The 24,643-nt window shown below is 42.6% G+C and overlaps 1 protein-coding gene across 3 annotated transcripts in view; it reads right to left on the bottom strand.

Annotated features, from left to right (window-relative positions):
- Window positions 1-24,643, bottom strand: part of SLIT3 (slit guidance ligand 3) — a 536,914-nt gene that overhangs the window by 21,491 nt on the left and 490,780 nt on the right. For all 3 annotated transcript variants that reach the window (XM_021410240.1, XM_021410241.1, XM_021410242.1), the window contains 4 exons: window positions 14,807-14,900; window positions 10,109-10,246; window positions 2,900-3,140; window positions 2,166-2,296 (listed from right to left, as the gene is read on the bottom strand). In XM_021410240.1, the coding sequence (XP_021265915.1) occupies window positions 2,166-2,296; window positions 2,900-3,140; window positions 10,109-10,246; window positions 14,807-14,900 (604 nt within the window). The remainder of the gene's footprint in view (window positions 1-2,165; window positions 2,297-2,899; window positions 3,141-10,108; window positions 10,247-14,806; window positions 14,901-24,643) is intronic.

Genomic DNA, 24,643 nt, shown 5'->3' with positions numbered 1-24,643 from the left:
TTAATGAAAAAAAAGACAGATGTAAAAGTTATGGAAAAGAGATGCCTAGTTCCAAAGGTTTAGATATGCACCGCAGAGAATCAGATATTCATTTCATTTCAATGCAATTAAAAGTACAGATGAACTCATGAAAGCCAGTACCAGATATTTTAGCCTCTAAAACATCCAGAAGGAATCTGTGAAACTCAACTTAGAAATGATGGCTAATGCCTGAAGAATGGAAATGACTGCCCATTGTCCAAGCTGCTAAAAGAAATATGGGATTTTCCATTTTTGGGGGTTTTCCTGTGAAAACCCAAGGCCAAGCTAGAAGTTATACGTAGTCAATCACAGCTTATGCCCTTAGCTAAAGTCAAACAGGATATACAGGGAGGTCGAACCAGATCCATTCACGCCTTCTACCCTAAAATCCCAGTGGAGAAGCAGATTTCCTCCTGCTTCCTCAGTCCTTAAGGAAAAGAAGTCTCTTAATCTATTTAGAGGTCCTTTTTGACATTCTTTGGCTGTAGTTTTTCTCTATCGACCTAATCTTTTCCCATCAAGCTCCATGCTAATCCCATTTTGCTCCACTCCTTCAACTAATAAAAGATTAGAGTGACATTTCAGAAAGGGCATCGTATTAAGCAGCTACTTTCCCATCTCAACAGATCACACAGTACAAAATGCAGTGAACAGGCCATTAATCTTATGTTAATGAGGTGTCAGTCTGAATGGAGACCTCCTCCTTGATCAATATGAAGGGCGCAGTAATAATGGGGACACTGCCACTTGCCATCTCTGGCAGCTTCGCCAGAAGGCAGCAGATCTGTAAGGCATCGTCGATGGTGGCAACAGCTCTTGTCACCACGCCGCTCTGCCCTTGACAACAGAGTGCAAGCATCCATGCTGCTCTGTCACCTCATGTGCTACCCACACATAATAAGCTTTTCTATGTTCTAATTAGTTGTGTAAAACTGTTTAACAACTTTGGCTTTGCTCTAACATGAAATCAATTAGGATTCGCAGCCACACATAGGGAAATTTTTCACACCTGTCCAGCCAGTCAAAGGCACTAAGAAACCACTTTCTTCATTCCTACAGTGGACAAGCCATTGTTCTTCCTGATGACATTCCTGCATTGGGATTATCCAACTTGTTATTATAAAGAATTGTCTTGTTTTCTTAAATATATCACTGTTCTTCTTAAAGAAAACTCTGCACAGCTACCATGTTCTGGAACACTGAAGTTTTTATCAAGCACTGAGAAAACTTTTCAGTAGAAGCACATGGCATGTCATGGTCAGTCTTAGTGCCATCCATATACTTGCTTTAATAGAATGCTCTTCCCCAGAGAGTGAGGCAGGCTAAGAAATCCACCTCTTCTGCATGAACACTGCAAAGGAACTGCAATGAACCTAAAAGGGCTCTGTGTGGACACAACCACATGATTACACAGAATAAACTAGAGCATCATAGCTTAAAAATAACCGGAAGACAGTTAACAGAGGGAGAAGACTGCTGAAAGGTACAGAGGAAGACATGAGTAGCATGCTTCTCTTTCCCTTGGTGCATAGGCTTTACTTTTACATTTGTTTTTTTTTTTCTTGCAACTAATAAATACAAACTGTGGATTTGGTATCCTCAAAAGTGAAGCGTCTGAAGGTGAAAATGCTCTATAATCTACCTTATGAAACTTGTGTTCTCTCATGGTTTGCGTGGTTACTACTGATACAGGCAAGAGATCTTCTAAAAACATTTACCTCGTTGAGGAATTCAGCTCTTCTCCTCCTATTTTGAAATGCTCTCATCCTGCCCTCACATAGTCACTCTTCTGTCCCAGCACAGAAAGTTAATGCTCAATATCAATATCAGAGAAGTGGATTACGTGTAACTATTTCAAGGAAAACATTAATCAGATACTAAATCCATACAGTGAATGAGAAATCACAACATTTTTCTGCATTTGCCATCGGACATAGTATCATTGGCATTACCTACAAATGACAGTTTTTAACCATGCAGCCTCCAACTAAGGCTTTGTTCTGATTTTCTTATCTAATTGCATACATAAAAGAGACGCAGTGATGTAAAATAAAAGATTATCCTTTCATGCTTATTTCTTAGAAAAACCCTGCCTTCCCATCTTTTTTGGAAATAAACTGTCTTGGTAAAGCTTGGATACTTACCTATATACTGTGGTAGGTGGAGAATTCAGTGTGTCATAGATGAGTCTCACATGTCCTTGGTACAGCTCCAGAGCCAAAGGATCGTTGTCTCCTTTGTATAACAAGATGCCATTGTCCTTGTCTGTTGCTACCTGCAAAACATTAATAACCTGGTAAGGTTTCTTGAGAATGATTAAAATGGAAACAATAAACCTATTAAAAAATCATAAATAAATCATATATGCAATTCAAATGTGATTTAATAAATCACATATATGAGCAACAATGAAAGCAAGAACCATGAAACAGAGAAGGGTCTTGGTGACAGTGAGTGGGTTCATACACAAACATGTTGGATGGCTCCCTTGTCTCAAATGAGCAAGACTTTTCAGGTGAAAGCTGCAACGTATTTGAACCCTGCCAATAGACTGTAGTGGTATTTTTGGTGGTACATGAACGAATATATTTCTCAATAAACTGGCATTTTAGAAAATCAACTTCAATTGCAATGAATTTCAGCAAGTGCTCATCTGATCACATACTTTCTATGAATATGAAGAAGGAAAGAAAGATCTGTCCCCACACTAGTATAGACATGAGTTATCCACCCAAGTTATCAGCAAATCCTGCTGTGTTCAAATGGGACATTTTGGGAGTCAGGAGAGAACAGAGCAGCCCTCGTCTGTCTGGTTTTGTGGATGCAGATACGTTATTTCTCAGAAAACTACTGGCAACAGATACTCTGCGTGACATACCTGGAGGGAAATGTTTGCCTGAGGGCGAATTTTGGCTGATGGCAACTCCACATAGGAATCCTTCCCAACAAAGTTCACCGTGATGAGCTTCTCGCACTTCTGCCCAGCAAAGCCAGCAAGACAGCGGCAGACAGGCTCCTGGTGTGCAACGATGCACTGGGCCCCATTCTGGCACTCATAGTTATCACACGGGCTTGTCTGGAGCAGAACCATCGGTGGAGGAGTTTCACAGAAAAGTCCACTGTAGAAAGTTAAGAAAAGAAAAAAGCAGCCTCATTTATCCAAACTTTTTGTATGGAAAAAAGCATTGTCAGATGTTGACATTATAATACTACTGTGGTATAATGAGTCCAAGATTCAGCTACCATGTGCCAGCTTTACTGTGTGAGAGCTGTACAGCATCATGCTGTAGAGAAATCCCCATGCTGCATTTGTGTGAGCCAATTCAAATACTGAAAACAATTCGTTCTGCACTTTGCACTGGTTATCTAGCTCTGCAAGGTACAGCAGTCTGTCTCAAATAGCTTCCATACCACACTGTGCTGTGCAGATGTTCCCACAAAAACAGAGCCATTTAAACCCAAACCTGAGCTCAGCCCACCTGCTCTCCCTTGCTATCCAAAACGTGCAGCACTTCTCGGCCAAAAATCCCTGTCCTAGGCTTCGTAGCTTGAGTCTATTGCTGGTGTTGTAAGTGGCACACAAAGGGAAATCCTCTGTTTTTAGCATCTCATGCAGTCTCCTCACTTGTTTTACTGTATATCAGAGAGCATATAATCAACAGATGGGCAGTGGCTAAAAATTCTCAGAGCCACCGATACCGTGCTGTTCTCTGGGCAGTTTCCCTGCATTGCTTGTTTCTGACAGCAGCAGGATTATTAACTTATTTTAGCTGAGCTTGTGGTTGGCTACAGTGCAGACCAGAAAAATGAAAAGGAAAGGACCTCCCAGAGTCCAAGGTAGGAAAGCCAAATGCCAGTCTGAGCACTAGTGAACACGAGATGAATTCAGACCTGGAGGAAAGTGCTATGGTTTCATCTTAATGATACAGGAGGCTGTATCATTACGATACAAGCCAAACCCACATATAGTAGCTTCTGAGCTGTGAGGCTCCCAGGAGCAGCACTGGCTCCGTCCCCAGGCTGTGCACTTCACAGGTTATTTGCTTTCTACAGTAGACTGGAATGACTCAACTGCAGTTAAATATTGACATCAGCATAGAATGAACAGGGAAAAGGGAAAAAATGTAAAAAGCTGCAGGCATCTTTCACAGTGATATCATGCGTCAGACTGAACTGCAAAAAGGACACGGGGAAACTCTGCCTAGTACAGCCACTGGGCTGCCACAGCCAGTGAGCCCTGCAGAGGAGCCAGGCTGGCAGCACACAGCATGCTCCTCACTCATGGGGCACCCCAACGTTTCTCCTTACAAGGCACCTTCCAAACCCAACAAATCCATTCTGTATTGTTGAGAGAACATAAACTCTTTGCGTTGAGTTCTGGGACCGCTTGAAAACGTGCAGACAACAACATGATGAAAAATCGCTGCCTGGGGAGCAGGGAGAGCGCGTCAGGCAGCGCTGGGGAGCGGCGTGGTGTGGCTGCAGGCTCTGGCTCTCTGTGCTCCAGAGCACTGGGACAGGCGGCTTCCCAGGAGAGGACTGCGGCAGACACATTCCTGCAGTGAACAACCCCTCAGCCCAGTCTTGGAGCAGTGAAATCCCACTTGTCCCACTAGGAATTTCCTGCCATTCAAGGGAGCACTTTGTGGAATAATAGCGCTCTTAGAAAAACAAAGCAAAAGGTGCCAAAAACCTCACTTCTCTCCAGTAAAGCAGGTGAGATGTGGAAGCTCAGCGAATTTCTAGGCAATCTTCCTAGATACTATTAGAACAGAAACCTAAGCCATAACCCCACAGTACATAGTACCAATACTAGACGTGCAACAACAGCGAATAAAACAGCAATCTTGCTTAGCCATAGGGACCTGCTGCTTCTGAAACAGAAGGAATTGGAGATGGCTGTTTTCCTTTTTATATTTTCTGACATAAGTTTTGCAGAGTACCATGGCCCTATCCAAAGAACTGTGTGGCACGGCGTAAGCACCCAATCCTCTCCCTGCCCCTGTTCTCACAACCTGTGCTGCCCTCCGGTCTGCCTCTGGGGAACTCTCTTTGTATCATACACAAGAAAGAGAAATGCACGGTGAAATGCAGATGGGATAAACTCTGAACTGCACCAAAACCAGTCCAGCTGCTCTGCCTACTCCCTGGCTGGGTGACGCTTGGAGCTGTCAGTGGGCTCAGTCACAAGTTGCTAATGCTTTCAGCAAAGAATTGGGGGGAAAAAAACAAACACAACACCAAACCATGGTCAGCAGTAAATATCCTCTATCAGAAAAGCATATTCTTGCATAGAGACAAGCCAATCTATTAATCTAGACAAACGTTATCTCAGAAGGGTAATTTGGCCGGCAATACTGCTGGCAATCAATAAACACTATTCGCTTTGCTCCAAGGAGTATTTGGAGAGGTATAGGGGTCAGTACAGAGTTCAGCCTGCTGTAGGCAGCAGTGGGAATGGGAACAGGAAAGGCAGTATGGTTTGGGAGAATAACTGCATGTGGGAAATGGTTCTCTTTGCTCTGTCTGATACGATTCTCAAAGTAAATTTGTTCTTGGGAACGTTTCTTTCTGAATGCACCTAAACTACGAACTAGCCACAGACTGAGGGACCTTCCCTTCTGATGGTGTGTTGCAGCTGCTTGACAGAGCCCTGCAGGCCTCCTGCTCCTGGAGGGCAGCGCTGTGCTGCGGGGCATGGCACCACGCACCAAGATGTGGCTTGGATCCCCCTTTCCAAGAAAATAAGGGAACGTGAAAAAATAGCAACAACCTCAGGGGAAGACAGATAGGCAGAAAGCAACTCCTGCCAATTTAAGCTTGTTACAGCAGTGGTTGCCTACCAGCCTGGCAGCCAGACCCAGCCGGAGCTGATGAGCATAGGACACATCAGTGCTGCATCCGCACTGCCAGCCAGGCACTCAGGTGGGCTGAGTGGAGCACTTCCCTGTCCAAAGCCTGGTTTCATCAAGTGTGTGATCTCTCTCCCCAGCGTGGAGCTTTGCAGCTAGATGGCAAACATGTCAGAGGTCCGACAACGGGAACAAACAAGGGCTGACCCCACAAATGACTGTCACCACTGACCTGATGTCAAGTGTAATTTGTTCTACAGACGACTAGCAGAAAGGAGCCCTGCTAAGCTAGCCCATTAGGTTTGCTTTGCCTAACGCCAGTCATTTGTTTTGTCTGTGAGAGACAACTAGAAAGCAGAAGGAAAGACAGCATTTATAACTCTGATTTCTTGGAAGTTAAAAATAATAATAATGAAAAATACATGCAGCCCGCAACAGCCCCCACTAACAGAAAGCAAATGTTGCAAGAAGCCAGCATGTCTGTGCTTGGTGCTGCTCAGAAAGATTTCCCAGACTCCCCGTACAGCTCTTCTGCAGCCTTTCCTTGCCTTGAAACCCTTGCAGTGGGTGGCTCCAAGTGTGGCTGTCCTGCTGCTGGGATCCAGACATTACATTTGCAACAAGTGAACAAGTGTCTGTCAAGGCCTCTTCTTTTCTATTTTAAATATTAAAAATGGTTTTATAAATGATTAATACAACTTATTTCCGTAGCAGAGGAATGCGGAGCACAGCTTAGCTGGCATAGCTTGGCCAGCTCCCCCCTGCCTGGTACCATCTCTTTTATTTAAATAATCACAGTTGAGTTTCTTGCAGCAAACTGTCTGACTGGGGAACTCAGGAGCATTTACACAATGGAGGAACAGTGCTTTATATCAAGCTCAGCAGCATTAACATGTGATTCCCTACCACTGCAACATTTATTGGGACAGCACTACTGTGAGGCTGATTGCTAGAGGGAAGCTTTGATAAGGAAGCTTTTATCCAATGGGTTCACAAATTCTTGAACGTGTTTTCATCTATGGGAGGTAAACACAGTTTACTTTGTACAGGAAACAGAAAACTTTGCAGGAAGAAAATGTATTATGTAATTGCAAAAGACTGCTGAGCAATAAAGTATGGAGCATGGCTACAAATGAACAGTGAATAGCAAATACCAAAATGGAAAAGCAGGTCATAGAATCACAGAATTAGCTAGATTGGAAAAGACCTGCAAGATCATCCAGTCCAACCATCCACCTACCACCAATAACCCCACTAAACCATGTCTCTCAACGCTATATCTCAATGTTTCTTGAACACCTCCAGGGACGGTGACTCCCCCACCTCCCTGGGCAGCCCATTCCAGCACCTGACCACTCTTTCAGAAAAGTAGTATTTCCTAATGTCCAGCCTAAATCTCCCCTGGTGCAACTTGAAGCCGTTCCCCCTCGTCCTGTCACTAGTTACAAGAGAGAAGAGGCCGACCCCCAGCTCACTACAACCTCCCTTCAGGTAGTTATAGAGAGCGATGAGGTCTCCCCTGAGCCTCCTCTTCTCCAGACTGAACAATCCCAGCTCCCTCAGCCGCTCCTCATAAGCCCTGTGCTCCAGACCCCTCACCAGCTTCGTCGCCCTCCTCTGAACACGCTCCAGGGCCTCAGTGTCTTTTTTGCAGTGAGGGGCCCAAAACTGGACACAGTACTGGAGGTGCGGCCTCACCAGGACTGAGTACAGACGGACAATGACTTCCCTACTCCTCCTGGCAACACTATTTCTGATACAAGCCAGGATGCCATTGGCCTTCTTGGCCACCTGGGCACACTGCTGGCTCATGCTCAGCCGAGCATCGACCAATACCCCCAGGTCCGTTTTCTCTACACAGTCTTCCTGCCACTCTGCCCCAAGCCTGTAGGTGTGTGCATGTTGGTGCTCCTTTTTGGGGCTGTAATTGGAGGTGTGTAACTTGATATGAGGCGCTCCACTGCTAAGAATTACCAGAGAGTGCCATTTGTTCAGCTGTATGAGGATGTTAAGTTTTAACAACCTTATTACTGGGTGACTGCAAGTGGCTTTGATGTACAGCATAGCAACAACCATAAAATTGCTAGAGGTCCATGCATTTATGACAATAGCATAAGCTCCAGATAACTGGGAGGAGGTCACTCTGTAAACTCACTGCTGGGAAATGACTCTTGAAATGTAGCCAACCAACTCTATTCCTCATAAGCATGGGTCTCCTAGTTCCCTTCTGCAGACCATCTTCTTGTGCTCCCTCCTCACCAACACTTGTGGCGTTGCAAAGTTATCTCCTCGCTGCACAGCGCAGCAGCCGAGGCACACTGTGAACAGCAGTCTATAACCCTGCGCCATCAGAAGCCTGAACTCTGTCAATCACCATCTTTGCAATTGCAATCTTGAAAGAAAAAAAACATCAGAAACCCTTTCAGAGCAGCAGGCCTTCAAAGCACAAAAGGCCAGAGTCATGGGAAGAATAATGAGCAGATCATATTTTGCTAGCAGAATTTTAAACGTGAAATCAAACAAGAGCAGGAACTGTTCTGCATGGGAACTCTAGGGGCTTCAGCTCACTCTCTTGCCTTGACAGATGGATTCTGTTATTGCCCACTGTGACACTTTCTTCCTAAAACACCCTCACTCCCCTGCATCTTGCACAGGAAATAGAGAGAGATGCCATGGAGCAGTGTCACACAAGGAAAGCAAGCACGATACCTCAAGTCATTCCTGGCTCTGCAGTTGTAAGGCAGTGGAGTTACCTTTCTCACATAAGTCTACCCTGGGCTATGAAGTGCTGTCTAAGCTAGTGGAAGAGTTTGAGAGCTTTGTGGAGAAAGATGTTGCTGCTTCTTGGAGTACTTTAGTGGAATGAGAGTCTTGGGTTGCTCCAGATCCTGCCCCTGAAGTCCCTGTTGTGTGAACAGCCAACCCACGCTGCCAGAAGATCTGCCTGGGATGCAGGAAGGGACCCAGACCAGACTCTCACCTATCCTTGCTGTTCAGCTCAGCTGTGTCCTGACTTAACGCACCTCTATCAAACACTGTGATATTGTCTTACCCCTCCAAAAACCAAACACCTCCTGTTCATCGCTGCCTAGAACTGACATGCCAGGGCACCTGCAGCAGAAGTTTCCCAGTCACTGCTCTCTGATGACAGGATTGAGCTACCCTTGACTTCTGATAAAGCTTAGCAATCCCATTTCTCAGCTCTCTAACAATTAGATAACACTGAACATCTACAATTCCACTGTGGGACAGCCTCTTGTTATCCTCACCAGTCACCAACTTGCCAGATCCCTTAGGCCATCAAAGCAGATGAAACATACTAAAAAAGATATGAACTTGAAATTTGGAAGATTTCTGGTATCCTATAAATAATAAGTCTGATTCTAGGTAACCATGGGTTGACAGCATGTTATATATCAGTATCTATTCAGAAAAGTCTGTCTACTTTGCAATAAAAATGTTTGTTGATAAGGGAAAAAACACCCAGAGAGGATGAAAGCAAGAAGAATGAGGACAGTTGCAGATACAAGGCTGAATAAAGGATTTATAAGTGTTCACGTAATTTCTGCTTTGTCAAGACTGATCTTTTCAGGTATTCCTCTTTGTCTCGTGTGCGTATTTCAAACACAGGGAAAGTTTAGCTGGAAGGAAACCAGTATCTAGCCTCAGGCAATGATTAGTGAATCCATTTGGAGCAGCACACTTATCTTTGACAGACAGTGAGATTTCCAAGAGTTGGATTTATTGGCAGCTGTCAGAGTTAGAGACTGGAAATTTACAGCCCAAATCACACTGAGCCTGTCCTCCAGCAGGCACAGAGATACTGGCACAACATCTTCAGAATCTTATTTTCTTGCAGCCAGGTCTGAGGGTTCATATATATAATTTTATTATCCTTTGCTCTCTCTCACATGTGCAAAACTTATCTCCGTATCATTTATGTGATTGCATTACCTACTCCTTTACCAGGAAAGGCTGGGGCAGGCAGGCAGGCAAATTGACACAGCACTGCACAAAAGGCAAACTGCTCTTTGCAGAGCAAATGCTGTCTATTCAGTTAACTCCTTAAGATCTATTTCAGCTACAGGACAGGAAGCATCGAGCTATCTATTCACATAGGAATGACACATCAATACCAAATGTAGAGGCTGATTAGCTCTGAGGATGAAGGCAATTAAAGAAAGCACCTCAATACCATGTACAGAAGAGAGAGGAGAGAGGTGCCTCTCACGTACCTGAAGCCCTGAGGACAGATGCAGGTGTAGCCATTGACTGCATCTACGCAGACAGCTCCATGGCGACACTTATGGCCCACACAGTCATCGTCATCTATTTCACAGTGTTTGCCACTGTAACCAGGCAAGCACTCGCATCTGCAATACAAGAAGATTGCTGTTAATAGCTTGTTTCAGCATTCACAACAGCAGCACACACAGGCAATGGAGCACCAATCTGATTTGAGATAGAAAGGTGATAGCTATTATTCCTGGAAGCATCAAGCACAATTCCTGCCATCAGAAACACTCAGGTGCTTCCCATCTGTCTGCATCTGAGGTTCTGCAATCTGCTTATATTCCAGCCAAGCAAAGCAATACCATACTACTGTGTTTTTCTCAGCCAAGTCTGTGGAGAAGGGTGATGGGATAGTGGTCTCCCTATGGTGTTAAAGATGATGACATCTCCCCTAACCCTACAGACACAATATTCTGCGAGGGCAGTTGCTCTGATATCTCCGATGATGTGAGAGTGCAAAATGATTTTGCCCGTCTCCGTGCTGCTGTTTGAGGTTGGCTGTGTGCAACTACATAGAGTACAGTAAGCTTCCACCTCCCAAATGGAAGCAATCTGTGAGCAAACCATAAAACTCAGCAAATGCAAAGAAAAAGACCATCAGTTGTGAGCTCCCCACCTGTTTGTCATCCATTTGTGTGGCACGGTAAATGTTGCTACAGCTGGTGAAAGTTATCTTTGAAGCCCGTTCTTTATAACAGGGACACTCAGGCAAGGCACGTACCCTTCTGGGGCAGTGCCATTCTCAGGAGGTTTCTTTTTAGATCAGGTTTGTAATATGAAGGTCATGTCACTATTTCTGTTATAAGCCTTGCAGATATTTATAACCTGACAATAGAAAATGCATCCCAAAGTCTCTGAGTTGGAACAGACTTTTTGGGATGGCTGAACAGCCTCATTTTGAGTCAACGGTGTAGACAGTGTTTAGTCATGAACATGTTTTAGTGCTCACAAAGCACATTTCACTCCTCCCAGCTGGATTTTACTGCACATCTGGAAAACAAAAGGCATATCACTTGAACTAAAACAAGGGAAGAGCTGCACTTCACCAATAAAAAAGAGGTCTGTGCTCTTGCCAGAGCCCCTTGTTTAGCTCTGTGTGCTTGTCACTGTGAGCTGGAAGAGGAGAGAATCGTGAAGTCAAGGGAGGTGGCATCAGTAGAGAAACCACTGTGCCACTGATCTATTCTGCTGCCCTTCTGCTCCTCCTGCCTGCTGGCAGCCTGGCAGGGTGTGTACAGGAGGGAGCTCCTCGTGGAAAACCTCTTCAGAGGAACTGGGCACATCGGAGCTGACAAGGAAAAAGATACTTCCACTTTCCAGGCAACAGTCACTGTGTGGAAGTTGGTTCTGAGTGGTGTGTTCTGGCTGCCAGCCACTCCCCAGCCCAGCCAGACAAGGCAGTGAGTTAGCTCTGTGCGGGGCAGTGACTGATGAACGGCTGCCACAGCTCCAGCACTGAGAGGAATGTGACCCCCAGGCTCCATTTTGCTCATAATGACTGGCTAAAAAAAGACGAAAGAAGGCAGAGCCTATTAACCCGTGGGCTATAGAGGGAGAAAGCTATGTAGATGCACAGGCTTTCCTTTTCCATCCTTCCTCTGGGAGAGGCCCCCACTACGACCCTCTGCAGACACAGGATGGTTGATGTTCCAGCTCTGCTTGTCTGAATCGCCTTTTTGCACCTTGGTGGCTCAGGGAATACTGTGATTAACATAACGGAGATGACAGAACAGAGGAAAAAGTAAAAAGTGTTCCTTCTCCAAACAATAAGAAGTGTGCAGCACTTTCTGGCAACATTTCAGTCACACCTGCAAGCAAACAATGTCAATCAAAAGACTTTGGATGGAAGGGGGTGAATTGGCAGCATTTAATCCTGTTGCTTTTTATTGATCCCTGCAGTCCTAATATAAAGTGATGTAATAATGAACGATGTGCAGTGCCTTATTCAGGGCTGCCATGCATCAATTTTATGATGTGTATTGGCTATCTCAGTAATGACAGAACCACCACTTTTCTCTGCAGGGCTGCATTAAATCAGCATTTTAAGCTGTCAGGTAATAATTCCAAGCTTTAGAAAAATAAAGTATATTTATACCATGCTCCAACATCACTACAGTGAATGGAAAAACATGCTCCTTTCTCGAAGTTATTTTTTAAGAAGTCTTTTCATTGTGTTAAATGTTTTGTGTTTTTTTTTTTTTTCACCTGGCATACAGAAAGCTCCTCTTCCTCTCTGGTAACGTCACAGTAAATATGTGAAGGCTGGAAGTTAGGAAAGCCACCTGCAATCTTAGCTTAAAAAGCAAAGAGCTTTGTGCAGCTGAACACACTGGAATAGTCCAGTTTGCTGCCAAGCTTGGCTTTCCCTTTAGAAACATGAAATCTCTTTTGGGTCCATCATCTCTGAGCTCTTGGGGTGCTACCTCTGGGCTGAACAACAACAAATGCCAACAAAATACCAACAAATGCATGCCTGGCACATGGCAGCCATGGAGCACCTCACCCAGCATCCTTCTAGAAACTCAAGGTCTTGTCTTCAGGGAATGATGGCAATTTGGTGCCATCCCTCTCCCACACAGCACTAGCAAGTGACTCTGTATCAGCAAAAGTATGATGCAGTAAAGATGAAGGCAAATAAATGTTCACACTGAATTCCTGCTAAGAGGGTAATCTACACGATTAGACCATTTATCTCATTTCCCAGCGACTATCCGACACCAGAACAACTGAAATCCCGTTTTCTGCTACAGCCTTGTAGTGATGGCAACATTCCCAGTATCGGAGAGCCTAAAAACATGTCTTGTGGTGTTCAAAATGTTGGCCTATCCAGGGGGACTTGCATCTGTATGCACTCAATGTCTATTGTATTAAAGCAGTGATTCATAGCTTCTATTGCAAGGCCACAATGGAATTTTCCTCCCCGTATGAATATATAACTTGGCTTCCTATTTTTTCTCTCTTTATCATCTTTTCTTCCCTCTGTAGACTTGCAGGCCGACTAGAGCTGAAGGGAGGACAGACAGACAGCCTGGAGTCTCTGTCATTGTGACATCCTTCACTGGTACATGCCACTGACTGCCCAGTGGATGTGCAGGGACAAGCTGAACCCACCGTTAACCTCCCTGCTCTGTAATCTGTAAGCAGAGCAGAGGACTGACGCATGAGCCTGACTCATTCTGCACACAGCTTCACACTGCCCCATTACACACTAAATATATGGCACATCATGGGTCAGGGGACCAAGCTGCTCAAGGGATCAGTGACAGCACAGGACCAGAGCTTGTTGTTTTGAATGAGACCCAACAGCAACCACACATTGCTGCAACAGCTGCTGAGTGCTCTCAGCTATTTCTGAACGGTTTGGTGCAACTAAGGCATGCAAAAAAAAGCAACACTGGGATAAATCTACTTGCAAGGCTGGAAAGGCTCCCTCGCCTTTCAAGTCTGGCTTGTGAGAAAGCAAAATGGGACCGAACAAGCAAAGAAATTTTGTTTAGCATTCCCTGAACAGTAGGAAGAATAACTCAACAATAGTGGGAAAAAAAACCACAACAAACAGTAGTAGAAAATACTTATGATTATTTAGGCTCCTCCCAAGAGTTAAGGGCCCTGCTGTGAAGGACACTTCTCTAGTATCTTATTTACTCAAAGCATCTGGGTGGTAAATACAAAAATGCTTCCCATCAGGGTAAACCATTCAGGACCACAATTCTTTCCATCCTTACCTATATCCAGTGATATGAGGAAATCTGAGTTACAAGCCTTTGCCCTGTAACATGCTGTAGCTACTGGATTAGCTAGGAATGGAAGCTAGAAAAAATGCTAGGGACTATCCGTGTATCGGCACACAGCAACTTTTCCAGTCCCTGTGTATCATTTCAGGAACCATTTGATGGTTCCATCTGCCTTAAGAGTTGGAACCATTTCTATCTGGATACTTTTCATCCAAAAACAAGGCTTGAGCTGTACAGACTGACTATCTAGCACAGATTCAGCTGCCCTTCAGATAGCCACCACCGAATATTTTTTTCACTTCCTTTTACCGATTCTGAAATGCTCTGTGTCTGTCTTAGCATCCATTATGCTGGTTGCTTCACAGGACTTAGTCTGCCCAAAGCTGCGGGTTACCAGGAAGGCCAGAGAGCACTACTGCCCCTCCCCAGACATATCAGGGGTGCTAGGTGAAGGCTTCCCTTGCCAAAATCCCTGTCTTCCCTCCCAGGAGGGAAACAGAAAGTCTCTGGGTGAGCCCTGTGGCTGCGAAAACAGCCTCAGCGGAAAGCGCACAACACAGCTCACAGCTGCACTAAGACCTCTTGAATTTGTTCTCCTTTCTTACTGCTTTGATTCCTCTGCAAGTTTTCCATACAGAGACAGTCAACTAAAAAATGTCTAGCTATTTGCTAAATTGTTCTGAAATTCTCTCTTCAGTGAAGTGATGAATGCTGCTACCATGTACCTCTCAAAACAGCCCAAACCACAGATTGCCCGGTGGTTCACCACCATTTAAACCAGTGAAGCAGTCAGTGTCATTCCCAATACTCAAAGCCAACAGATCTACAAGCAGTCAGTGTCATTCCCAATACTCAAAGCCAACAGATCTACCCAGTGTGTGCAGACCAATATGTACGCATGCTCACCTGGATCCTTTGTCAAGTGGAACACATTTGGACTCATGTTGGCATGGATTTAGCTCAGGAATGCAGTGGTTAATCACCTCATCACACAGTTCACCTATGGCAAAAGAAAAGCAGTAAGCTGTAACATAATTTGGACAATCCTGAAGAGCTTCAACCATGATGTTCAATGATGGCAGATCTCCCTGAATGGAGACAGCTCAGTAGTTCAGCAGGGAGTGACAATACTGCTTGTGAGGTCCTATGAGACTTCATTAAATTGAGTTCCTTTGACCTATAATGACTGTACTGCTTATTTCATACAAATCTGAAAGATTGGTATAAAAAGCACTGACATGAAAACCCCACTTGGAGACAGGCTAATGATTGAATGGTCAGTTCTTGACCTCTTACATCAAAGGAAGAAAGTGACACAAAAGTGAAATTACTCATTAGATTGTGACATTTTCACACCAAAGCATATTAGCCACAGTCACTACTCTGCCAAAGAGGCTGATTAGACATCATTCTGGAAAAGAACGACAACTCACAAACCCTCCCCCAAAACCTCTGTGACTCTCAATAATAGGAACCAGCTTTACGACTGCATATAATTATAAAACATTCACTATTTATAAGAAAAGCACTAGCTCTATTGTGCTCACAGGAGATGATGTCTTTTTAGACAAAAAACCACATGTAAGCTCAGCTCAGCTGTTTCTAGGTATTGTGTGTTACATGCCAGGCACCTCCCTGGATTTGTTTAAATTTTAATAATTAATAGAATGTTCAAAAACAGATAGTTTATTTAAACACCCCCTTCTCTGAGTCCTAAATTATTAGGTCACACTTCAGTACCCCAGGATTTGAGATCCAGCCAAAGACTACAGAAATGCTTGGCTTCCCAAGAAACCAACAGAAACATACCCCTCATCTCCCAAAGCCTTTCAGGAGAAGCAAAGGTCGCGTACTCTCAACACAGAAACCCTTAAAACTATAGTCCCAAAGTCCCCCATGCAGCTATATCTGAAGACCACATCTGCAGGGTTTCAAGGTTATGCATATTTTGCGTGCCTATACATGATACATGTAATTGTATGAGCAACAGGTCATGTGGATAGTGTGGGAAAAAAAGATACCATGTGTGGCACTAGGTGAGCTGGCAACGTTTCAGCAGTATTGTCATGAAGCTGCAGCTCTATCTGTCTTAGGATAATCTCCATTTTCAATAATAATTGCATTTCTAAATGTAGTGGCTACGAAGAAATACATGAAAATACAACCCAAGAGAACCACACAGATCAAAATTCAGATGGAAAACGCAGATCAGAACCATCTTCTATCAGTCTTGTGATCTGGCAGGGATGACTGGGAGCACAGTTTTGAGAAGGACTCTGGTAGTGACAGGTATGGGTTAAGCTGTTAACACCCTCAGCTCCCCCCTTCAGGTTATCTCTCCCACATACCCAGCTTCAATACATTGCAATGTTGGTACACAAAACTTCATTTGGCTCTTCAACGAGAATGGATGAACAATGAGATTTGCAAAAATGACTCAAAAACTTTAATTTCAAACATGGACCATATATCTGCTTTTGAGAGTTGTCAAGCGTAAAGGAGCAAGGGGAGCAGGAATGCAAGCCCTGAAGGCAGAAGGGGCGACTGCCGGTATTCACTGCTATTCATGTGCCATACGTACCCTCATGACTTTTAGTGGGTTGGGTTGGGCAAAACTGAGTAAGTCTAGCATGGCAATCCTCAGTAGGCAAGAGTTTATTGTTTGTAAAAGCAGTTGTAAGACAGTCCATTACATCTGGAGCCAGAGAATCTCAGGAAACCACTGCTGTTACATACTATCAAGTCTTTTAACAGTCCTGGACAAAACTTGAGCAAGTGTCATCAGTGTATCCAGCTCAGGAAGGGGACATGCCAATAAAATCGAATACTGCAAGTCCATGGGAACCAGGGAAACAGTTCATTCCCTGGACTTGAGGTTTGCCACTGTACTTTGTTACTCCTCAAAAGCAACTAGGGATGTTCAGTTCTCAACAATATGAACACTGCCTCCATTGAGGACAGTCATTAACACATTTTTGAGGCAGAAGGACTGGAGATAGGTCTGTTTACTTAGCAATCCCAAAACTCACAGCCCACAATCTCTCCCAAATACTAAGAGCCAAAGTGACTGCCTTGGCCTTTGGGCAGACACAAATGTGAGCTGGTCAGAATTTGCTGCAATGTCTGGACAATCACCAGTTTGTCTTCTTGGTATATCTCACGTCCCTTTGCAGTGCACTACAAATCTTATGTGAAAAATAAACATGAATAAAGTGTAACTGGCTGGTGACATTAAAAGAATGCAATGATCTAAAGCTGCAAATATTTTCTGAAGACCATTTATTAACTGAACACAGTGTGGACAGATGACTTCAACCATCCTTTTGCTGAAAATCTTCAGTACAGACTTTTCACATTTCTATTTCTCTTTTTGCTTTGAAGAAGAGGAAATGGGCTTTTGAAAAAAAAATAAGAACAGTTTCATAAACTCTCAAAGGAAACAATAATTCTTCTTGAAGTATTCTTCTCAACAGTCTTGACAAGTGCTTAGAGATCCAGTAAAAATCTCCCCAAATGTCAAATATTATGACTCACTGTGTCATTCCGAAGGCTCCACTATCACAATTTAGGAGAATTCCAGGCTTGGTATCAAACACTGCATCCAAAAAATTTATCATTGTTCATGCAAAACTTGGAAAGTTTGAGGACCCTTCCTGTTATTTTTCCCATCTATCACTCATTAAGGAGCTCGCTTGGGAATGCCTTGCAACTAGAGCAGGATCATCTCAGGAAGAAAATTCTTGATACATTATTTCAGACTCCAACAAAGTTCACTAGAAACTGCAGAAAACATGCCAAGGAAATAAAGCATTTTCTGAAAAGCAAAATCCAAGGCACCAGCTACACAAAAACTTTCTCCTGTTTCACTTGCTCAGAAGATAGCTGGGCCAAAAACTCTGCCATCAGACCTGAGGGTGCAATATTCATTGGCCACTTCAATGCCAGCATCAGAGAAAAAATCTGATCCTCTCCCTTTGCTGGAGTGACACAGGACTGCTTCTCTGTGCAGGAATTAAAGGTCCAGTCCAAGTTTCTCACTGGAAAGCTATGTGAATCTGCAAATGAACTGGACAGTAATCACAGGCAAAATTCTAGTGGCATTAATTCTATTTGTGGAAGGTATTTGACAATGCTAAAACAACAGAAACTTCAGTATAATGCTTTCCTAAATGTGGTAAATCTTTCCATCTTCCTCTGTTCTCTGTATTCTCAAATCAGAGCTCCAATCTGGATACACAAGCATTTCTAAAGTGCTTACACAAAAGACAGGACAACAAAAAACATATTTCTCTTCTAATCAGTTCAGTGGAATTTTTTACCCCCAGACACACTCTTTGTTTCATCAAGGCACTCTTACACCCTTCATAGAATCACAGAATCATAGAATGGCTTGGGTTGGAAGGGACCTCAAGGATCATCAAGCTCCAACCCCCCTGCCCCAGGCAGGGCTGCCAACCTCCACATCTAATACTAGAGCAGGCTGCCCAGGGCCGCATCCAACTTGGCCTTGAACACCTCCAGGGACAGGGCATCCACAACCTCTCTGGGCAGCCTGTGCCAGCACCTCACCAGCCTCTTGGTAAAGAACTTCCCCCTGATATCCAACCTAAATGTTCCCTCCTTCAACTTAAAACCATTTCCCCTTGTCCTGCCATTATCTACCTTTGTAAAGAGTTGACTCCCCTCCTGTTTGTAGGCTCCCTTTAGGTACTGGAAGGCCTTCCTCAAAGCCTAAGAGAGCAGGTCAACATACAATGCACACCAGCGAAGGGCAGGTTAAGAATAAGTCGCTTATGCCATCAGATTTTATTTTCATAGAAGTTGGAGGTGTGAGCTCAATAATGTTCTGTGGTCTGCAGAACTGAAGCATGGTAATGAAGAGAGTATCTTTATAAAGAAAGGCATATCATCAGCTGTGTGAACACTTCAAACTTCTTAAGTGCAGTGGTGATGTGCTGGTAATTAGTGCTTGTTTAGGAGAACCAAGCATTAGACCATTGAAGGAGGTAGTGTAATATGCCACAAACATGCAACTTTCAGATTAGAACCAAGTAGTACTGACAGGAGGAGCACTGACAGGTGGATCTCCCATTGCTGCCATTCCAGGCTTTAAAAGAAAGGGAAAAAAATGACCCCCTCATGTAATAGAAAAGGTATTTTGCCCCTTTGAAACTACTTCCCATGTATCCTTCACCAGCACTGCTCGTTGCTTTTTAAAAAGCCACAACAAAACATTTATTATCTCACGCAACATTTCCCTGTTCTTATTTTTTCAGTGAAATCCTGAATTTCATGGGGCTTTCCATATTCACTTTTCACAGGGCTCACTACTTATGAAGAACTGCCAAGAAACATGCTTAGGCTTTTCTGCAGCCTTCCACATGTCTCAGAACGAAGCCAAGGCAACAATAGAGCAATAAAGAAGACTTTAACACAAAGTTTAATAATCATCTTTCTTTTTTTTTCCATTCTGAGATGTCAAGAGAGCTATTCATTTCATGCCACATTAGACTTTTAAAAGTAGGATCCAAGTTACACTATTCTCCTTAATGACTAAAAGAGAGATTTGGATGCTAATAGTATTTTACTTCTTTAAGTAAAACTACAGTTCTGAAAAGACCATCTAATCCACCAATTTGCAACTGATGAGTTCTATGATTTTCTTTTGTTTTCCACATCATTTGGATTATCCTTTGTTCTGTCGTTCTTGATATTCAAGAAATAATTGATAAAGCAATATAGAAAATATTTTCACTGTCACGTGAGAGAAGCTTATGGAAGGCCTAGAGGACTAAAAGCAAAAAAATACTGTTGAGAATTTCACAATATTACTCGAGAAAAGGAAAGAACTTGCAGTGAAGGAATGATGCAGAAAACCTGGCCTTTATCCACAAAGCAAACTTTTCCAGCTTGCACAGGGAGACGATATGAATTTGAGTGGTTAAACAGTATGTTGCAATGTTCTGAACTTTGCCAGGTGAATCGAAATAGAACTCTTCCCTTTACTGGTAATAAAAAACACTGAACTGTTATTCTCATAAGAGATTACTCATTTGATATCTAATAACTTATATCGGAAGAAATGTTTTTTGCATTTTTCTATTCCCTTTCTCTCTTTTTAGTTATTAGAAAGAAGTCAGTGCCAACTGGAAATTTCAGGAGAACACAGAACCTAAAAATGGTAGGGTGGACCAGACACAGGATGTCCCTCCAATAAACTAGTAGAGACGTTGCCAAGAAAATAACTAAGTCAGGAATGTTGTTGGTATTTGATGAAAAAGATTTGATGCTCATCTTAGAAAATAAAAATTGGATTTTTTACTTCCAAACTGTTTAAACTTGCAATGAGGAAAAGGGAAATGCTGTCAAAGTCCAGCAGTAGCAAATGCGCTCAGCTGCCATGTTAGACACCAATATCATGTTGAACACAAAAGAAATTACCTGGAATCCACTATAACAGAGTTCTCTGTATGGACTGTTCATTAATGGAGTTTGCTCTGGCTTGATGAATGCTGCCCACAATACTTAGCTGGCAAAAAAGTAACAGTGAATTTATGCTTTTTATTCTGTGCTAATGCTTTAAAAACTCATTTCTGAGTGTTGACACATGAAGTTTTGGCCTATTAAACGGTAGCTACAAGTTAGACTCAACATTCAGACTCCCAAGAAAATGGCTTGTTGTTCAGACTTGAGGAGCAATTGCCTGTAATCTGAAGATTAAGGGAGAACTGATTAAATAGCAGGGTCTGGCTACAGAACTAACAATACTTTTTCCAGTTAATCAAGTCCTGCTCTACCTAATCAGCGTTAAGTTACAGAGATGCTGAAGTCACGCTTTTTTTGCTGAAAGTTTCTAAAGATATCTAACTGCAGGTGATCCTTCAGAATAGATTTTTAAATACAGAGATCTTTGAAAAATACTTTGCATGCAGAAAGATTTCCTTATTTTCTAACAGCAATGCTAACATGGTCACTTTCTCAGCGTCGGAGTGCTGAATACTCTGACTACCTGCCAGCTGCATTGACTGCGCAGTATGCATCACCTGCAGGGAAGCAGGTAAATCCTGGGCTCATGGTTAACTTCTAATCCTCGTAAGTGTTTCTTCACAAATTGGATTTCGTGAATCATGACTCCCATCTGTGGGTGATCACTGCATCAATCCTTTAAGACAGCAGTATTATGTAGTATATGGATAATTGAATATAACGGAAGCTGAAATTACATTTTCTTAAGAGATATACCAAGGTCCTGATGAACAAAGAAATTCTCCAGTATATCTACATCCTGAAACATGAGATACATTTTGTAAAAGAGAATCTGACCAGTAGAAATCCTGGAGCCGAGAGCTCCTGTGTGACAAGAGAGCAATTGCGAAGGCTGCAGCACTGCTCTGTACTCTTCAGTTACAGCACAAGGGGGTTCAGTCTGATAGCAGTGGCGTGGTTCTCCTTTAATAAACAACACTGGAAGTAGGTATATGCTTTTGAACAAAGCCAAGAAACACAGAGTAGCTGAGACTGAAAGGGACCTCTGGGTTGATGTGGTCCAACCTCTTGCTCACATGGGGCCATCTACTCAGGACCATGTCCAGATGGCTTTTGAATATCTCCAAGGAGGGAGAACTTCCAGATCTTCCAGGTCTTCTCCTTTATGGTTATACATGCAGGAAATGTAGGCGCTATTTCATTTTTTGCACAGAAAGCAAACACACTTCACAGCCGCCAAGTAACTACAGCTGAGAAACTTCCATGTAAGGCAGAATTCCTTCAAGACAGAAAAAAATGCACCAAACTTTGACCGTAATTTTCTGTTTTTCTCCAGGAAATATGGCTAAAGTTCCAACATTTTAAAAGAGACCAATTGTTAGATGCTTGTTCAAGGCTTTCAGTATTTATCAGGCAATCTAGATCCTGGCAGAACCACAAGGCTGAACCATGCTATCTAAACCCTTCCTGCTCCTATCTCCAACAAGTACTTAAAAACATGCAAGGGGCAAAACCAACCTACAGCACAAGGTTTCATTTCAGCACAGCTCAGCTGCCACTGATGCCCATCTCCAGGATTGTTTCCAATCAGCCTCACAATGCTAAGCTAAGGGGAACAAGCTGGAGAGCTCCAGCAATGAGTGTCAGCCACAAGTCACCCACAGAACTTCTTTCTTCCAGAGTCATTTGGCTTGACTGAGCGCTTGGCTTTGGCTGTGCAACATGACCACAATCAGATACGCCAGAAAAAGAGACCATAATCACTAACAGCAAATAGTGTTCTGTCTAAAAGTAGCATAACTGCAAAAATCTCAGATACCATCTACCACAGCACACCGCAAGGTCCCCTAAGGTAAAATACATCTTAGTCTTGTCTTCCAAACACATAAATCCAGAAATAGTTTCTAGCTTTGTTTTTGAGATTTGTTTCCCTGTGATACAAACTACTTGCAGTTTTTTCCCAGGGAAACAGACTATTTTAAAACTTGCTTTTTTCACCCCCTCCATGGGATGCTCTGGATTTCAGAAAAAAAAACCAACTATTCTCAGTATTAGAAGCCACTGATTTTTTTAAATTCTTTTTTAGGTTTCAGAACAAAGAGCTGAGGCCATTAGCTGAGGCTTTTTAGGATTCTTAGCAAAAATGGATATATGTACTGATTTACTTATTGTATGAAACCTATGTATTTCTGCCTCTGGCAGACAGGAGGAAGCACAAGTCACAGAAATCACAAATAAGACTGAGTGAAGTAGCAAGTAAAGCATAAACTAACCCAAAGTACACAGTATATGTTTGGTATAGACAGTCCTTCATATAGGATATCCTTCACATTGGATACCTCTTCAAGGGAAAGCATGGACAATAATGAGTGAAGAAAGGATCTCTTTTTGGAGGTATAAAATTATAAATTTGGATCTATAGCTACAAACAAATCAGTGAAGACCCTCGAGACTGTCTGCGACAAAAATGAAAAGAAAAAGGGAATGCATGAGAAAAATGTTATCAATTTTGTCTACATTCCCATAACAGAAAGCTAGGGAGATCTTGTTTATATTAGCTGGAGATAGGGCATATCAAAGCCATAGATTTAGAAAAAGATACGGAAGTTAAAAGATTGGTAGAATGATGATGATTTAAGTGAAGAGTAGGATGATGGAAACGGAGAAATATTAGAAAAATTCAAAAAAGAAAAGATTGGGGTGACTAACTCATAGCTTCCTCTTCTAATGTTCCTATATATTTTTGTTTTCGGAGAGGAAAGACTACAAAACTGTAAGGTGGAGCTGTAGTCCATCAAGTGGCCAGACCAGGTTGTAAAACAGCTGATGAAGTGCTCAAGCTTTAGAACTGGCTAGACTTGGGCTATGGTAATCCCAGAGAAAGTACATGATTTTAATTTAGCTTCAGAAATAAAATAAGAAGTTGAGCAAAGAAAAAACAAGCTATCAAATGGCAGGCAAAGGCCATCAGTACTCTGCTGCACAGAATGAGTGTTGGTTCAGTTATGTAAATGCACACAACAAACATGGAAAATGCTGAAAAACAGTGAGGGAATCTTGTAGCTCGAGTAAAGGTTTGATTAAGGAGAATCAAGTCTCCTTTTCTGCCATAGAATCTTTCTTTGCATGGCAATCAGCTATCTGCCTACTTTCCCCTCTCTATTTTGTTCTCTTTAACTTACGTTTTCCTATTTCATACAATCCATTTGTATTTGTGTGATTAGATGGAAAGGAACTAGGAAGAAGGTTACTGCACTTAAAATATATATATATATTATTATTAAATGAAAGTGAAACGGGGCTGGAGTGTGGGAAATTCCTTCCTTCAGCAGTCACTTACCAAATCAGTTGTTTGTCGTCTACAACCTACTTTGTGTGGGGAAAAAACTGTCAGAGAATTTTAAAGGAAAACATTGCAAAAAACTGTTAATTGAAGAAAGATTTCTGGCCTTCATTATTAAAACCAGTGAAAGGAAAATATATGCATCAATATTTGGGATATTTTTTTCCTAAAAAGGCTGTAACAAGTAAAACTCAAAAGACAGAAGATAAAGCAGAAGATTACTAAGTTATGGAAGAAAACAAACCATGGATACTGCCAATCTGTCAATAGCCAACATCTCCAACACATGCATCTTTAATTTGTTTTTCACTTAGGAACATAAGATTTACTATTATGATTTAGCCATTAATCAAACAAATCAGGGGAGACTGCAAATGGTTCTTAGAGAATAGCACACGCGTGCTCCTGGACCTTCTTCCTCCAGATATTCACACCATTCTTCTTATTACAACGTGCATTTATTTCATTTTTGCAGTGTTTACTGTAGTCTGATTACAGTCTTAGAAGTATTATAGCACTCAAGACATGAGAGTGATGAGGGATTCAGATTCCCTACTAGGCAGTGCTAATACACGTTGCGTCTCCGTACAGTCAAGAAAAGGAGAATCTGAAACAGTTGAGCATCTATAGTAAACCGCCTGAAGGCTACTGAAAACAACACAGATTATCGCAACAGAAACACCTAGTCTGAACTTCAGTGTAATTTAGACGATTCTTAATTTGTATCCAACTACTGCATCTGCTGAGAAATCTATGTTGTACCTAGAATCAACATCTCTTGGATAAAACTGTATGATGTGGATTTATTAAGCCACAAAATCCAGCCAGTCAACCTTTCAGAGAAATTTCTATTTTCAACATAGGCGTTTGGAAAGTATGAAAAATCTTGCTCTGCCGACTCTCTTAAGCCACGT

Source organism: Numida meleagris, chromosome 12 (genome assembly GCF_002078875.1).
Source record: "Numida meleagris isolate 19003 breed g44 Domestic line chromosome 12, NumMel1.0, whole genome shotgun sequence".
Lineage (NCBI taxonomy): Eukaryota > Metazoa > Chordata > Aves > Galliformes > Numididae > Numida > Numida meleagris.
The sequence above is the reverse complement of the archived record's forward strand: the minus strand, read 5'-3'. Positions and strand labels throughout refer to the sequence as shown.